At 45.5% G+C, this 17,795-nt stretch overlaps 1 protein-coding gene across 2 annotated transcripts in view; it reads left to right on the top strand.

The window, feature by feature from the left end:
* CRYZL1 (crystallin zeta like 1) overlaps positions 1 to 17,795 on the top strand; it is a 38,971-nt gene that overhangs the window by 15,803 nt on the left and 5,373 nt on the right. The window contains exons 6-11 of one of the 2 annotated variants that reach the window (XM_045002381.1): positions 483 to 616; positions 3,139 to 3,250; positions 11,397 to 11,417; positions 13,697 to 13,795; positions 14,872 to 14,993; positions 15,538 to 15,643. In XM_045002381.1, coding sequence (XP_044858316.1) covers positions 483 to 616; positions 3,139 to 3,250; positions 11,397 to 11,417; positions 13,697 to 13,795; positions 14,872 to 14,993; positions 15,538 to 15,643 — 594 coding nt within the window. The remainder of the gene's footprint in view (positions 1 to 482; positions 617 to 3,138; positions 3,251 to 11,396; positions 11,418 to 13,696; positions 13,796 to 14,871; positions 14,994 to 15,537; positions 15,644 to 17,795) is intronic. The other variant, XM_045002382.1, reaches the window with a different exon arrangement.

Below are 17,795 nucleotides of genomic sequence, written 5' to 3'. Positions count from 1 at the left end.
ACAGTCAACCTGTGGAAATCTTTGCCAGAGGATGTTGTGAAGGCCAAGACCATAACAGGGTTAAAAAAAGAACTAGATAAATTAATGGAGGATAGGTCCATCAATGGCTTTTAGCCAGGATGGGCAGGGATGGTGTTCCTAGCCTCTGTTTGCCAGAAGCTGGGGAATGGGAAACAGGATGGATCATTTGATGTTTACCTGTTCTGTTCATTCCCTCTGGGGCACCTGGCATTGGCCACCGTTGGAAGACAGGATACTTGGCTAGATGGACCTTTGGTCTGATCCAGTATGGCCGTTCTTATGTAGGTGACTTGATTTAGAGGAAATGACTGGTGTTTGTCGTTTCTTCCTCTATTTGTATAGAAAATGACTAAGGATCTAGAGATTAAAAACTTGTTAACATGGTTTTTATTGAAATGTCAAGTCTTTACAAAACCTATTGCTTTCTTTCCCTCTCTGTTTATTTCTTCTTTTTTACACAGTTCATAAACCAGAAAAAGTCCCTTGGGTTGAAGCAGCAGGGACCATTCGTGATGGCCTACGAGCATACACAGCCCTACATTATCTTTCCCATGTTTCTCCTGGAAAAACAGTACTAGTAATGGATGGAGCAAGTGTAGGTAACAATAACATCCTAAAGGCATATCTTTAAAATAATTTAGGAACAGATTATTTCCTACTCGTATATAGTAATTTATAGGGTTGTCAAATGATCAATCACGTGATTAAATCACGCTGTTAAACAATAATAGAATTTGATTTATTTAAATATTTTGGGATGTTTTTCTACATTTTCAGATATATTGATTTCAATTGCAACACAGAATATGAAGTATACAGTGCTCATATTATTTTTATTTTTTATTATAAATATTTGCACTGTAAAAAATAAGAAATAATTTTTCAATTCACTTAATACAAGTACTGTAGTGCAATCTCTTTTTCATGAAGGTTGAACTTACAACTATAGAACCATGTACAAAAAAAAGCTGCATTCAAAAATAAAACAATGTGAAACTTTGGAGCCTACAAGTCCACTCAGTTCTACTTCTTGTTTAGCCAATCACTCAGACAGACACGTTTGTTTACATTTGCAGGAGATAATGCTGCCTGCTTCTTGTTTACAGTGTCACCTGAAAGTGAGAACAGACATTCACACGGCATTGTTGTAGCTGGTGTCACAAGATATTTATGTGCCAGATATACTAAAGATTCATATGTCCCTTCATGCTTCAACCATCGTTACAGAGGACATATGCCCATGCTGATGACTGGTTCTGCTCGATAACGATCTAGAGCATCGTTGACTGACGCATGTTCATTTTCATCATCTGAGTCAGATGCCACCAGCCGAAGGTTGATTTTCTTTTTTGGTGGTTCTGGTTCTGTAGTTTCCACATCGGAGTTTAGCTCTTTTAAGACTTCTGAAAACATGCGCCACACCTCGTCCGGCTGAGATTTTGGAAGGCACTTCAGATTCTTAAACTTCGGGTCAAGTGCTGTAGCTATCTTTAGAAATCTCATATTGGTACCATCTTTGTGTTTTGTCAAAGATGCAGTAAATTGTTCTTAAAAGGAACATGTGCTGGGTCATCATCCGAGACTACTATAACATGAAATGTATGGCAGAATGCAGGTAAAACAGAGCAAGAGACATACAATTCTCCCCCAAGGAGTTGAGTCACAAATGTAATTAACAGATTATTTTTTTTATAAGTGTCATCAGCATGGAAGCACATCATCTGGAATAGTGGCTGAAGCATGAAGGGGAATACGAATGTTTAGCATATCTGGCACGTGAATACCTTGGAGTGCTGGCTACAAAAGTGTACGCCCATTCTCACTTTCAGGTGACATTGTAAACAAGAAGCAGGCAGCATTATCTCCCGTAAATGTAAACAAGCTTGTTTCTCTTAGCGATTGGCTGAACAAGAAGTAGGACTGAGTGGACTTTGTTTTATTTTTAATGGCAGTTATGTAAGAAAAAAAATCTACATTTGTAAGTTGTAGTTTCACAATAAAGAGATTGCACTACGGTATTGTAGGAGGTGAATTGAAAAATGCTATTTCTTTTGTTTATCATTTTTATAGTGCAAATATTTGTAACCAAAAATAATAATATAAAGTGAGCACTGTACACATTTTGTATTCTGTGTTGTAACTGAAATCAATATATTTTAAAATGTAGAAAAACATCCAAAATATTTAATGAATTTCAATCACTATTCTATTGTTTAATAGTGAGATTAAAACTGTGGTTAATTACGATTAATTTTTTGAGTTAATTGCATGAGTTAACTGCGATTAATCGACAGCCCTAGTAATTTAATTTTATCCAGGAATTTACCCAGGAACATAGCGTTTGCAATGACAGATTGGACTAATCAAGTCTGGTATCCTCTTCCTTTGTCTTTCAGCAGATGATTCACAAGGATAAGAAGGGACGCCCCTAAAACATTGGGCCAGTTGTACAATTCTATCCATGTTGTGTGAGAAGCTTTGCTCTGCTTTGACACACTCTTTATATTGATCCCTCAGCTGTAGATGGAAGAAGATTTCTTTAGTTTGACCTCTTTCCCCACCACCACTTTTCAATTTCTCTTACAGTGTTGTTCAGTTTTCAATACCTGCCCTCTTAACTGCTGGTGCAGCTGTTAGGTTCACTTGAGCAAAGAACCATCAATGTAAATATAGCTTTGCAACATACACAAGATAAGTGCTTGGAGCTCCTCGCTAGGGAGCATGTCATCCTTCAAGTAGCAACCAAATGCAAAGACTTCCTCTCTTCTACAGACATACTCAGAAATTGCAGCTGCATTTACATTACTTTATACAATGGAGCTGGAATTCAAGCTACAGCTTCTCTGGAAGGAGATTGTTAATCTCCTAGAGCCTGATCCAAAGCCCATTAAAGTCAGTGAAAAGACTTCCATTGACTTCAGTGAGCACAAGAGCAGGCCCCTAGGGATCTGAAATACGTGTCCAGCCATATTTCATTAAGACATCAAAATATTAAGCCTGTTTCAAGGTGTCCTTCTTTGATCGCTCTAGAGCTACCCTTGTAATAAAATTCTTCTCTTCAAACTACATTTCATTACTGTGGTTGTAAATAAACTGGTATATAATTTTTCCCTGCAGCCATTTGGTACAATAGCTATTCAGTTAGCACAGCACAGAGGAGCCAAAGTAATTTCTACAGCATACAGTCTTGAAGACAAGCAGTACTTGGAGAGACTTAGACCTCCTGTGGGTAAGTTATATTCTTTGACACTACACTTTGTGGGAACCACGATTTGAAATATATTTTTCAGTTTGACGTTTTTATTTATTTTAACGACTGAAATCTAAAATCCAAACTTAAAAATAAATAGTCTCATATATAGTGTAAAAGTTTAGTCTAATTTCCAGTCAAATGCAGTTAACATATATTTTTTGATGTATTGAACAGGACTTTTTGATCTTCACATCCGTTGTGGTGTTGGCTATTTCCCAATACTTTTTATCTAGCAAAAATACACTTCTATATAAGTTAATGCCTGGTTTTAGTCAGACTGCTTGGGCAGTCTCTTCATGTAGTAAATAACATTGCTCAAGAGTAGAAAAAGACGGTTACTCACCGTAGTAACTGTTGTTCTTCGAGATGTGTTGCTCCTATCCATTCCAGTCAGGTGTGCGCGCCGCGCGTGCACGGCTCTTCGGAAGATTTTTACCCTAGCAACTCCGGTGGGCCGGCTGGGCGCCCCCTGGAGTGGCGCCGCTATAGCGCAGGATATATACCCCAGCCGGCCCGTCCGCTCCTCAGTTCCTTCTTGCCGGCTACTCCGACAGTGGGGAAGGAGGGCGGGTCTGGAATGGATAGGAGCAACACATCTCGAAGAACAACAGTTACTACGGTGAGTAACCGTCTTTTCTTCTTCGAGTGATTGCTCCTATGCATTCCAGTCAGGTGATTCCCAAGCCTTACGTAGGCGGTGGGGTCGGAGTTAGATGTTGCAGAACGCAACCGCTAAGCCAGAGGCTGCAACAGCTCTGGACTCCCGGACCAATGAGGCAAAGGTGTGGACCGAGGACCAGGTAGGTGTACAACACATCCCCCGAAAGGGAATGCGAGCCAGGAAGGCAGCTGAGAAGCGTGAGCCCTGGCGGAATGTGCAGCAAGGTGGCTCTATGGCACATGGGCCGAAACAGAAGAGGTGCAGATGCACAACGTCATTGAAGATGAAACACTCTAGGAGGAGACAGGTATGCCCTTCGTCCGGTATGCCGGTACGATGAAGGCTGTGGGGGCGTTACGAGAGGGCTCTGTCCGCTAGATATAGATTGCGGACGCCCTGCAGATGTCGAAGGAGGGCAACCGTTGCTCTCCTTGCACAGAGAGTGGCTTCGGAAATAAGACCGGAAGGAAGATATCCTGGTGGATATAAAAGGCCGACACCTCCTTGGGGAGGCAGGTCGGACGTGGTAATAACTGCCCTTGTCCTTGAGGAACACAGTATCCCTTGGGCCTATTGTGAGAGTCTGAAGCTCGGAGACTCGTGTGGCCGCAGGAAAGACTACAGGAAACTGCCTTGCAGGACAGTTATATCAATGAGCATGTTGACATTGGCTCGAATAGGGCAGTCATAAAACTGGGTAGAACCAGATTGAAGAGCCAGGTTTATGGCGGGGCCCCACTTGGGGGGGGGTGCATAAATGCTCCAAGCCCTGAGGAACCAGATGGAACGGAGCGGGATCTCAGCGGGAGAAACCTTGCGCGTTTCGGAGCAGCATGAGAAACGCTTCCACTCGGCCAGATACTTTAATCGAATGGAGGATTTTCTACCACCCCGGAGAATCCCGTAGAACCGAGGCCGAACAACGTAACTCGGATCGGTTTAGCCACGCAGGAGTCCTGCTGTGAGGTGCAGGGATTACAAGACCGGGTGGTGAAGGTTGTCGTGATTCCACGTCATGGGGTCTGTGCCAAGAGGGTTGCTACCGAGAGGTGTAGCAACATGGTGTGCCAGTGCTGCCCAGGTTACACTGGAGCGAACCCGATCAGGGGCGCTCTGTCCCTGCGGAGTTTGAGCAGGACCTTGTGAACCAGCGGGGACAGTGGACAGCGTACGGCAGATGGCTGATCCATGGCCTCAGGAAAATCCTCCAAGACCGAGCCTGGGGAGAGGCCTTGGAACGAGGAGAATTTCTCTCCCTCTTTCCGTTCTCGCGAAAGCGAGGAGGGCTATGCGGGGGAAGACCCACTTCTGGAAAACGGAATAGATAAAGACGGGAGGAAACCACCACTTGTGAGACAGGAAGGATCTGCTGAGACGATCCGCCAGCTGAATCGCCTGGTACACAAGGCAGACTGCTCTCAGCTCTCGGACATTGATGTGTAAGGCCAGCTCTTGCGCTGACCGAAGGCCGTGAGTGCGAAACTACACCAGGTGCGCACCCAGCTGAGAGATGGGCTGTCTGTCACGAGGGACCCCGAGGGGTGAGTGAAACAGCATCCCCGGATACACCGGGGAGGACGCCGACTCCCGGTCGAGGGAGCCTAGGCTGCTCGGTGGAAACGAGACGACCACGAGTATGCCATCTCTGCCCGGGTGGCACCCCCAGGTGAGCCACGATTGAAGTGAACAGAGGCAAAGCCTGGTATGTTTAGTTGCAAACGTGTAGACAGCCATGTGACTCAGGAAACCGAGGCAAGAGCGAGCTCAAGTTGGCGGGAAGGTCCGTAGACCTTGTACAATTGTTACCCTCGCCTGAAACCAAGGCTGAGGAAAGCAGGCTCTGGCGAGTCTGGAGTCCAGGACGGCCCGAATGAATTCCCTTCCCTATATGGGAATCAGAGTGGATTTTACTATTGATCATCAGGCCTAGACACAGGAAAAGGTTCGTGTCGATGCCCACATGACTGGTACTTTGGGCCCGGGGGTTCTTCGAATGAGCCACTCATCTAGACACGGAGAACGTGTATCAGACGGTGGCGAAGAAAGGCGGCGATTACAGCCATGCACCTTGAATACCCCTGGGCTGTATAGAGGCCAACCGGGAGGGCTGTATACTGGGAATAACGATGGTAGGCCCGAAACCGAGGGTACCTTCTGTGTGGAAGAGAAATGGCAACGTGAAAAACATGCGCCCTTCATATCGAGGGCGGCGTACCAGTCTCCGGGATCCCAGGATGGGATGACGGTCGCCCTGGGTACCATGCGGAACTCATCTGCATCGTGACTTGTTGAGTTCCTGCAGGCCTAGGATAGGTCTGAGACCTCCCTTCGCTTAGGGGAATAGGTTTCGCCCTTAGGTACCTCCTGTATAGCTCCGATGAGGAGGAGCGTCCGCACCTCTTGCCAGAGGAATCGCTCGTGAGAGGGGTCCTTAGGAGGGGCGAGGATGGGTAGGCTTTTGCCCCATTGGTGGTCAGAAGGACCCTAATTCTGGCTCCTTTGGGGTGCGGATTGATGGCCACGACCGTGTAAGCCACGCCCGCTGGCCATGTCCTGACCTTGTCAAGGCGCAGGGTAAGAGCGGAGGTTGGGGACGGAAGCGTCGGTGCTGAATTACCGGCGTGTGCATGCCGAGAGAGAGAGAGAGAGCAAAGTGACCCTGCTGCCCTTTAGGTTCTGCAGCCTAGGGCCAGTGTTGTCAGAGAACAGGCCTGTGCCACTGAAGGGCAAGATCTGTATAGCGTGCCGCAGCTGCGAGGGAAGGCTCGATAACTGGAGTCCTGAAACGCGCCGCGTGGCAACACCCGAGGCCAGAGTCATGGCAGCGGAGTCAGCTGCGTCCAACGAGGCCTGGAGGGAAGCTCTCTCCAGCTTCGTCCTTTGCTGCAGGAGGGCATCGAACTCTTGACGGGAGTTCCGAAGAACCGACTCTGTAAATTTGCCCACCGCCACCCACAGTAGCGGATAAGCAGGGCTTGCTGGTTCGCTACACGAAGTTGCAGGGCCCCCTCCGGGTACATCTTATGGCCCAGTAAGACCACACGCCCAGCCTCTTTGGATTTAGGGGCTGGTCGCATTTCGATTAGAGGAGGGCCGGAGGGGTATGTTCCTGCCCCCGGCTCATCTGGGGAGGAGGAAGAAGAAAGGCCCGGGACAAGCGGGTCCTGTGTGGGCTCGAGCTCCTGGACGACCTCCTGATCCGGTGGGATCTGGGAGCCCGGTGCCGAACCGGGGGTTGCTCTGTACCGGTCGGACGGGGACGACTAATTGTCACCTCTGGCACCCAGAGCTCGGAGGGAACGGAGCGAGATGGGATCACCGGTACGCCTCTGGCGTGGTAGTACACCCACGGCGTCCAGAATGACCACTGATAGGTCTCCTCGAAGACTCTGGAGGGCACATCGGAAAACAGAGTGCTACGCATATGAAGTGTCCGCACGGGACGACACTGATGCGTGGCTGGATGGCCCTGGAGGAGCTGAAAGCTCTTGGTAGAGTCTCCGTCTGTAACTGACGTCGCTCGATGCGGCACCGGGGATCGGTACCGGTAGACAGACCGGTACCGAGAACGGGACCTGCCACCGAAGCTGTGCCGGGCGGTCGACCAAGGGCGGTGCCTGAGGCTTGATCGGAGCTGAGTGTCCCGGACCGGCGAACGGGATGCTGACCGGTGCCGCGAGCACTACTGGTACCAACAGGGAGAACGGCGCCGAGACCTAGATCGGTGACGGGACCAAGAACATCTGCGGAACCGCGACCCTGAACGGTGCCGCTGTGCGGTGCCGAGGTAGGGTGGTCTGATCAAGGCAGGCTTGCCCATCGACTATGTAACCCCCACCGGCGGTGCCAGGGGTTGAGGCAGCGTAGATGCTGTCGTTGCAATCAGCCCCCTCGCCGTGGACACTGTCTCCAGCATGGAGTGAATAGTGAGCTCGACCATAGCTGGCACCCCGGATGCAGCTTCATAGTGAGCTCGACCACGGTCCGTACCGGGGAGCTTTCCGGCACCGGACTCGACGGCTCTTGCCTGGCCGGAGTTAATGGTGCGGACATTGACGGTGCCGCGGCAGACATCGGTGTCGGGCGGTCCCACTGAACATAGCGCTCGGCTGCGGAGCAGGCGGCTCGGACGCAGCTTCCTAGCGAGCTCGACCACGGTCCGTACCGGGGAGCTTACCAGCACCGGACTCGACGGCTCTTGCCTGGCCGGAGCTAACGGTGTGGATACTGTCGGTGCCGTAGCAGACATCGGTGCCGGGCGATCCGACTGAACATCGCGCTCGACTGCGGAGCAGGCGGCTCGGACGCAGCTTCCGGGCGAGCTCGACCACGGTGCGTACCGGGGAGTTTTCCGGCACCTGACTCGACGGCTCTTGCCTGGCCGGAGTTAACGGTGCGGATATTGTCGGTGCTGCGGCCGACATCGGTTCCGGGCGATCCGACAGAGCATAGCGCTCGGCTGCGGAGCAGGCGGCTCGGACGCAGCTTCATAGCGAGCTCGACCACGGTCCATACCGGGGAGCTTTCCAGCACCGGACTCGACGGCTCTTGCCTGGCCGGAGTGAAAGGTGCGGATATTGTCGGTGCCACGGCAGACATCGGTGCCGGGCGATCCGACGGAGCATAGCGCTCGGCTGCGGAGCAGGCGGCTCGGACGCAGCTTCCGGGCGAGCTCGACCACGGTGCGTACCGGGGAGCTTTCCAGCACCAGACTCGACGGCTCTTGCCTGGCCGGAGTAACTCTTCATCCTCCAGGAGAGAGGTCCATGCCGAGGGTACGTCAGAGTCAGCGACGGTGGTGCCAGGAGGCCTTGGCGGCACCGGCGGTCCGGTGCCGAGGGAGCGCGCCGTGAAAACTAACTAGCGCTCGGCGCCGAGAGCGGAGGAGCAAGAGCTGCCTCCCTTAGGAGCTGTTTAAAACGAAAGCCCCACTCCCCTTTGAACACTGATTAAGGGCCTCACAAATGCGGCACTTATCTGTGAGGTAAGATCCCTCGAGGCACTTAGGAGAAGATCTCTTGTCGGCAGCGGCTTGTGGCCGGCCGAGCATTAGAAAACCCTGTGGACCGGGCATCGGACCCGGCCCCGGGTGAGGGGAAGGGGATAAACCCTAACTCCTGTAAAATAAATACACTATACTATTCTACAAACAAACAGAGTTAACTACAACTATAAACAGAACGAGAGAAAACTACGAGTAGCTAGGGAAGTGGAGGTCAGCTAAGCTGCGCTCCACTGTTCCAACGGCCGTCACAGGCGGAAAGAAGGAACTGAGGAGCGGACGGGCCGGCTGGGGTATATATCCTGCGCTATAGCGGCGCCACTCCAGGGGGCGCCCAGCCGGCCCGCCGGAGTTGCTAGGGTAAAAATCTTCCGAAGAGCCGTGCACGCGCGGCGCGCACACCTGACTGGAATGCATAGGAGCAATCACTCGAAGAAGAAGAAAATGTTACCTGACCATCAGTAGCACAGAATCAATCTCTGTACCTGAAGTCTTTCTGACATAATCGTGAGCTCGAGGTATAGTATTTAGCTGCCGAAAATCAGAATTGAAACAAATTGAATTGAATTCAGAATTGAAACAAACTATGGGGAATTAGTTTTAAGTTGTTACAGAAACAAGAGGGAACTCAGTTTCATGATACTGGTACAATTTTTTTGTCAGAAAATCAGTGAAGTTCTATAGTTAGGAATCTAATCCTCCAGAAGTCTGAGCCAGAGTCTTTCCATTGACTTCAGTGGGTTTCAGATTAAGCTCCAAGTGCACCTTCATCTATGACTCCTTCAGTTCCCAGTTTGTTGTGACATACACTAGGATTTTTTGGAGTAAGGTATTGGGACACTATTCTTGGGAGTCAAAAGATTTGTTTTTGATAGGGATACAGGGAAAAATAGATCTAATTTATGTATTTTAGATTTTTTTTAAAAAAGACAATGTAAGCATAAAATCTTGCCTTTTCCAAAATGTGTAAATTGTGTAAATTTAGTACAAGTTTCACTTGAAAGGTAGGTATTAATATTTGGTGTATATACAGGAAGCTGTTTTCACATATGCTTTCAATAATTTGTTGACGAAAGACAATAGCAAAACTGGTGGATTCTAATGTTAATTTCAGAATCAGGACAGAATATGAACATAAGTATGAGCGTAATGTATTTATAGCACAGTACAGATGAGACATAAAAAAGAAATGTGTACTTATGGTAATCAGCTGCAAAGTTTATTTATATATGTTCCCTGTGACAGCTCTCCTGTGTGGTGATGTCATGGTTCCCTCTGAGCCTTCTCAGTATAGTAAATAGCAGGTGTTTGATACTGGACAACTTTCATACTGTGTAATAGTAGGTATTGGATAAATGGTGGCTTCAAGTATGAAAAGTGTTGCTTTTACCAACTACTCATCATTAAGTTCAGTGGAAGCAGGAGGGAAGGACTAAAGACCTGTCTAAGGTACATTGAAACTGTTAGTCAGAACCATATATTGCTTCTAGAGAGCTAATGTGATTGTGCTGGTCACAGAAGACTTGGTGAACCTTGTAATAAATATTTGGTTTTTTTTAAATTTCTATAAACTATGGAGGATCTTTGATTTTGTAAAATGATTTATTACACAGATAAGCCTTGTCTGCACTGGTTGAAAAATTGTTATTGCACCTTGCCGGCAAAAAGTGGGTTTAAACAGGGTTGTGACTAACATATGTGAATTATAGGCTGGAGCACATTGACCTAAAGTGCAAAATTTATAAATATTCATTGAATATAGCACTAAATGTTCTGTATGTGAATGAAGTGGTTCCAAATAACTAGACTGTTACCTCACCTTTTAGACAAATAACTAGACTGACACCTCACAATTGGTTACCAATCATCCGCTTTTTAAAATAGATGTTAAATAATTTTGAAATATATCTGTTACAGAATTTATACTTGGTATAAAAAGAAACATGTTAAATTATGCTCTCAGTCATGGCATCATTTTGATTAATGAATGAAAGAAATAGTTGGGTACCCACGATGCATCCCGTGAAACAACTGATACTCTAGCATAGTAGTTCTCAACCATGGGTACACGTTCCCCTGGAGGTACACAGAGGTCTTCTAGCCGGTGTATCAACTCATCTAGATAGTTGTCTAGTTTTACAACAGGCTACATAAAAAGCACTAGCTAAGTCAGTACAAACTAAAATTTCATACAGACAATGACTTGTTTATACTGCTCTATATACTGTACCCTGAAATATAAGTACAATATTTATATTCATATTGATTTATTTTATAATTATATGGTAAAAATGAGAAAGTAAGCAATTTTTCAATAACAGTCAGGCTTAAAGGAAGGCCCCTCTGCCTCACTACAATTCCTAACTAAGTTTGGTTGTTTTTTTTCATTTACTGACTCTTCTAAATGCCTGCTTCATACCTTCTTCTTCTCTCCTTTTTTCTTCCTTAATATAAAAAAGGCACGAGGCAACCTTTAATTGGTAAGTTCACTTTGCAAATTTTAGTTTAATCTCTTATGTTTTGGATATGTACCTCCAATTTTATTTGTAATTATTTCAGTTATGTTTATTTAAAGTGCAAAAACTTTACTGATTCAGCTTATTTAAATAGAAATGTCTATTTTATTCCACAAGCTGGAAAAAAGCTTAAATTGGCTACTTCTGTATCCTCATTGTTCTTGATTTCCAGCAACTGGAATCAGATTTTAGTCTTACTTTCATAACTGTATGTAAACAGTTACTTCAGGGGTGGACAAATTACGGCCCGCAGGCCGGATCTGTCCCGCAAGCCATTTTAAACTGGCCCGCGAGCTCCCGCTGTCTAGCCAGGGCGCTGGGTTGGGGGCCGCACTACGCAGCTCCTGGAAGTTGTGGCATGGCCCCACTCCGGCTCCTATGCGCTCCAATGGCCCCTTCCGGTGCTCCAGTGGGAGCTGCAGGGACGGTGCCTGCGGATGGGGCAGTGTGCAGAGCCGCCTGGCCGTGCCTCCACATAGGGGCCGGAGAAGGGACATGCCACTGCTTCCAGGAGCCACTTGAGGTAAGCACCGCTCAGAGCCTGCACCCTTGAGCCTCTCCCCACACCCCAACCCCCTGCCCTAGCCCTGATTCCCCCTCCTGCCCTCTGAACCCCTCAGTCCCAGCCCAAAGCACCCTCCTACACCCCAAACTCCTCATCCCCAGCCCCACCCCAGAGCCTGTACCCCCTCACACACCCCAACCCCAATTTTGTGAGCATTCATGGCCCACCATACAATTTATATTCCCAGATGTGGCCCTTGGGCCAAAAAGTTTGCCCACCCCTGAGCTGCTGGATAGGTGGTGCAACATAAACCTTACCAACACCTTTTTCTTCAATAAAGCTTTGAAAAGAGAGCCAGAATGCATTCTTTAATGTGATATTGTGTAATAGCACTATACAGGTTAAAATCTATATAAAAAAAAATTATGTTAATCTTCACTGCAATTAGGTAGGTAATTAAGTGTTATCATTATTGCATGGTTATTTTAGATGAGGATATATGGAGATATATCTATCACATAGAACTGGAAGGGACCCTGAAAGGTCATTGAGTTGAGTCCAGCCCCCTGCCTTCACTAGCAGGACCAAGTACTGATTTTGACCCAGATCCCTAAGTGGCCCCCTCAAGGATTGAACTCACAACCGTGGGTTTAGCAGACCAATGCTCAAACCACTGAGCTGTCCCTTCTCCCCTTCATGATGGAATGCGATGAAGTGACTTGCTCAAATCCACAAAGCAAGTCAGTGACACAACCATGATTAAAAATTATAACTTTCTGATCATTCCTCTAGTCCAGTTGTCCCCATTTTTTTTCCGTCACATCCCCCCCCCACCCACCCATAATGGAACCTGTCCTCACCCCTCGCTCCCCCTTCCCCATCGGGAGCCGGGCCGTGGTTGGGGGCCAGGAGCCAGGCTTGCAGGGCCGCAGCTGGGGTTGGGGGCAGGGCTAGAGCCAAGCAAGGGGCAGTGTGAGGCTGAGAGCCACTCCCTCCCCGTCCCCCATGCGGGCTGGCCCAGGCCCAGCCACACCTTCCTGAACATTCCTCTGCACCCTGCTAGGGAGGTGAGTCCCAGAGTATGGGGACCACTGTTCTAGTCCATATTGCTTCTATAATATAGCTCAGTGGTTCTCAAACTGCGGGTCGTGATCCCGTTCTAAGCTAGCCCTGGCAATCCTATTAAACTTGCTGGGGGCTGAAGCCCGAGCCCCACAGCCCGGGGCCAAAACCCGAAGGCTTCAGCGCTGGGCAGCAGGACTCAGATTACAAGCCCCCTGCCTGAGACTAAAGCCTTTGGGCTTCTGCTTTGGCTCCCCCACCCACTCAGGCTTCAGTCCCCTCTCCTGGGGTTGTGTAGTAATTTTTGTTGTCAGAAGGGAGTGTCGGTACAATGAAGTTTGAGAACCCCTGGTATAGCTAATTACCCCAGAGTCCTACCATCATCTAATTTTGATCACTGATAGATTTTTTTTTTTATGCTGTCTTGTCATAAACACCACTATGTATTTCATTTTGAGCTTAAATACTGTTAAATATCCTTTAGTGGTTTGGTTTCAGTAAATTCAATCACTGGTCTTAAATAATTTGGAGAATAGAAACTGCTGGACTTCTTTGCTTTACTGCAGTTTTGTTCATAGCTCATTTTAAAGAATAGAAACTCCATTTGCATATGTTCTGCTTTGGGTTTAAGTTCTAGATTCTTACTGTAACTGACCAAACTTCCTGTCCTGTCTAGCTCGAGTCATTGATGTCTCAAATGGTAAGATTGATGTGGCAGAAAGCTGTTTGGAGGAAACAGGCGGGCTGGGAGTGGATATTGTCCTCGATGCTGGAGGTTTGTAACTGCTGCAGAATTGCTCTGCTGAGTGGTATTAAATATTTTTATTTTTAACAAATTGCAAAACACTTCAATTAAAAAACACACCTACATAATATACAACAATTGTGTCTGTTCTCCCACAATGTGCAAATGTTCTTGTGCCTCTGAGTGCCAGATCTCCTTAAATGTATGAGATTACGTCACCCTTTAATGGAAGTATCTGGTACTACTACACAGTCATACAGATTAGTATTAATTGTTAAGTAAACATTTTACTAATTAAATTACTTTTAAATAAAACTCCTTAGACAGTTACGTTGCAAATGACTTATTTCCCATGGACAATATATGATGCTGAATGACTAAAATGGGACTTTTTTATCATTAAAATAAATAAAATTAATCTTCTAAATCCTGCCTGATATCTTTTCTTTTAGTTAAAAAGGAATCAGCATGGAGGAAATTTGTACTACTGCTGTTTTTGCTGTTTAGTGGATAAAGTAAGGACGTAAATCTCCAGTGCTGTCAGCACCTTGCATGAGCATTAAAGCCCAGAGTGAACATGAATAAACTTCCTATGCTGAGATTACTACTTGCTTTATAGTTAACCGGTTTTATTACTATTTAATGGTAATTAAAACATTTGTGGGACTTTCTAGAAAAACTTCCACTGAGCTCTTATTTATTACAAGGAATACATATTAATATAATGTTACTGGTATTGCATCATAGAGGTTCACATATTTCACTAAAAACATTTTCAGCTGTATTTAATCACTGCCATGCATCTGTTTTGGTCTGTATTCTACTACACTGATCTGCAAACGGTGTATCTCAAAAACAGTTTTTCACCCCATTAAAAATACGTTTAGAGTCAATTTAAGACTGAACTGAAAAAACAAGAATAAGGAAAATGTAAAATGTACAAGTCATGTGCTTTTCAGTGAGAAATCTTCATGAGATTCTGTTTCTTATATATGGAAAACATATTTTTCTGATAAAGCAGAAACTGAACATAAAATGTATTTTGTTAGGCATTGTACATAATTTATATTCCTTTTTTGTTTTGTTTTTTGTTTTGTTTTTTAAAGTGAGATTATACAGTAAAGAAGATGAGTCAACATTAAAACCGCAACTGCTGCCACACAAACATGATATCATTACACTTCTTAGTGTTGGAGGACACTGGGTAACCACAGAGAAAAACCTCCAGGTAAGGACAAAATACTGTAATTTACTCTTAACCACAAAGTATTTTAGACCAAATGTCCATAGAACTCTGTCTCTCAGATGAATGGCCTCCCACTGCTAAAATAATATCAATCAGTTTGTGCACACACATGCACAAGCACACACAAACCTTGATGTTTATTTCCAAATCCACAGGAAGTATTTATCCTACGACAACATTAATAAATGTCTTTATTTCTATCATATAACAAATCACAGTGTCATTTTGTATGAGCGGTGGTGGTGGTATAGAAAAGAAATTACTATAATAGCATGGATACACCATTATTGAAGGGTTCATTCTGTTTGGTTCAAAGTATTGAACTGATTTGCCAGTCGTACAAGTACAATTTTTTCAAAAAAATTACACTGTTGTAACTATTATGAATCAGTTCATTTCTGATAGATTTGGAAGGGTTTTTTCTCATCTTTAGGAGTAAATATAAATCCAACCATCCAGTAATCTGATTGGCTCATACCATTTTCATTTGAGAAAATGTAATGATGTTTCCATTAATTTGTTTAAGCTGGACCCTCCAGATAGCCATTGCTTGTTTCTTAAGGGAGCCACAGTCTCTTTTCTGAATGATGAAGTATGGAATTTGTCAAATGTGCAACAGGGGAAGTATCTTTATATCCTTTACTGGTTAGCATCTAAAATCACCATTAATCTGCTTGTGAGAGGGGAAAATTACGAGAAAATTACTAGTATGTACTCTAATCTGACAAAGCTCCTAAGCATATGCTACATTTTAACCGTGCGATTAAATGTTTTGCTACTTCAGAAACTTACTATCCATTATTTGGAATATCATTTTTATATATATTTCATTATTGCTATGACCAGACTTTTTATGTAGATTCCCTCTAAGTGTATACAGTATCTCCTCACTTAACGTTGTAGTTATATTCTTGAAAAATGCGACTTTAAGCGAAATGATGTTAAGTGAATCCAGTTTCCCCATAAGAATTAATGTAAATGGGGGGCGGGGTTTAGGTTCCACGGAAATTTTTTTCACCAGATAAAAAACATTATATACATATATAGCATAAGTTTTAAACGAGTTCTAATCAGAGGATTGTCTGGGGACCTGCTAATGAGCTTCCTGAGCTTCTCCTAAAGCAACTGTGTTGATATCAGGTGGGATATTTCCCAGAGAATGCCTTTCTGCTAAATGATGAACTAGCACTCGGCTGAGCCCTCAAGGGTTAAAACGTTATTGTTAATGTAGCCTCACACTCTGCAAGGCAGCACCGAGGCAGGAGGGAGGAGACACACCAGACGCACAGCAGTGGCTGCAAACGCTTCCCTATGGAAACTGAACCTGATGATGAACCCACGCTATCCCGCTGGTGCGCACCACTCCCTCCTCTGGACAGCACATGCACAGCTGCAGAGGTGCCAACTTTCCAAAGTGCTGGGGGGTGCTCAACCCCCAGCTCTGCCCTATGCCTGCCCCCACTCCACCTCTCCCCCGGAGCATGCTGCATCCTCGCTCCTCCCCACTCCCTCCTCCCCCCAGAGCCTCCTGAATGCCACGAAACAGCTGATTGCTGCAGGCAGGAGGCACAGGGAGGGAGGGGAGATTTGCTGATTTGCGGGGCCTGCCAGCGGGCAGGAGGTGCTGGGGGTGGTGGTGGAGGGCAGATGATGGGGGCGCTGCCAGCCCAGCCTGGTTTCAAGCCCCAACCCACCACCAGGCAGCAGCTAAACAATGTTAGAAACTAGAGGTAGGCAAATTATGGCACGTGCGCCAAAGGCGGCACGCGAGCTGATTTTCAGTGGCACTCACACTGCCCAGGTCCTGGCCACTGGTCTTGGGGGCTCTGCATTTTAATTTAATTTTAAATGAAGCTTCTTAAACATTTTAAAAACCTTATTTACTTTACATACAACAATAGCTTAGTTATATATTATAGACTTGTAGAAAGAGACCTTCTAAAAACTTTAAAATGTATTACTGGCACATGAAACCTTAGATTAGAGTGAATAAATGAAGACTCGGCACACCACTTCTGAAAGGTTGCCGACTCCTGTTATAAACAAACATTGCACAACTTTAAATGAGTATGTTCTCTAATAGATCAGTGACGTTAACAACAAAACAACACTAACCAGGATGACATTAAGTGAGGAGTTACTGTACTTTGAGAAAAACAGAACAGAAAACCAAATCAAATATTTTGAAGAAAGTAAAATATTAGGGCCCAGTTCATCAACCAATGTAAATCAGCTTAACTCCATAGAAGGCAATGTTGTTGTGTTGAATTACACCAGCTGAGGATCTGGCACCTTAAATCAAATCTTGTCTATGCTTTTAAATTGTAGGGATTACTTGTTCTCCATTCTTCTAGGCATTAATTTTATCATCTACAAACCTTAACTTTTGTATTGTAATGACTAAACTGAAATATTTAATAACTCATTGTTCTAATTTTGTCTTCATAAGGACTGTACTTTAAGAAATTGTACCCTGTTTGCAGATTCTATGTACCTACATTCTATTGAGCCGCGTGTGTCTGTGTGCGCGTGTGTGTGCACATGCGCACGCTGCTGGAGAGATGAGTGGCTCTTTTTATAAAAAACAAAAACAATATCTATACCTTTTGTTACAAATTTAATGATGGTTTTAAGGTCCCTCCCAGATCACGAGATCTGCTGAATCATTTTTGCAGTTCAGCAGAACAGGAATGTAAGGATTAAGTCTCTGCATTCTGAAAGGGAGTTACCTACATTGAGACTCTTGGAGCAAAGGAAGTCCCCCTCCCCCAACTAAATTGCACA

Source organism: Mauremys mutica, chromosome 1 (assembly GCF_020497125.1).
Source record: "Mauremys mutica isolate MM-2020 ecotype Southern chromosome 1, ASM2049712v1, whole genome shotgun sequence".
NCBI lineage: Eukaryota > Metazoa > Chordata > Testudines > Geoemydidae > Mauremys > Mauremys mutica.
The sequence above is the reverse complement of the archived record's forward strand: the minus strand, read 5'-3'. Positions and strand labels throughout refer to the sequence as shown.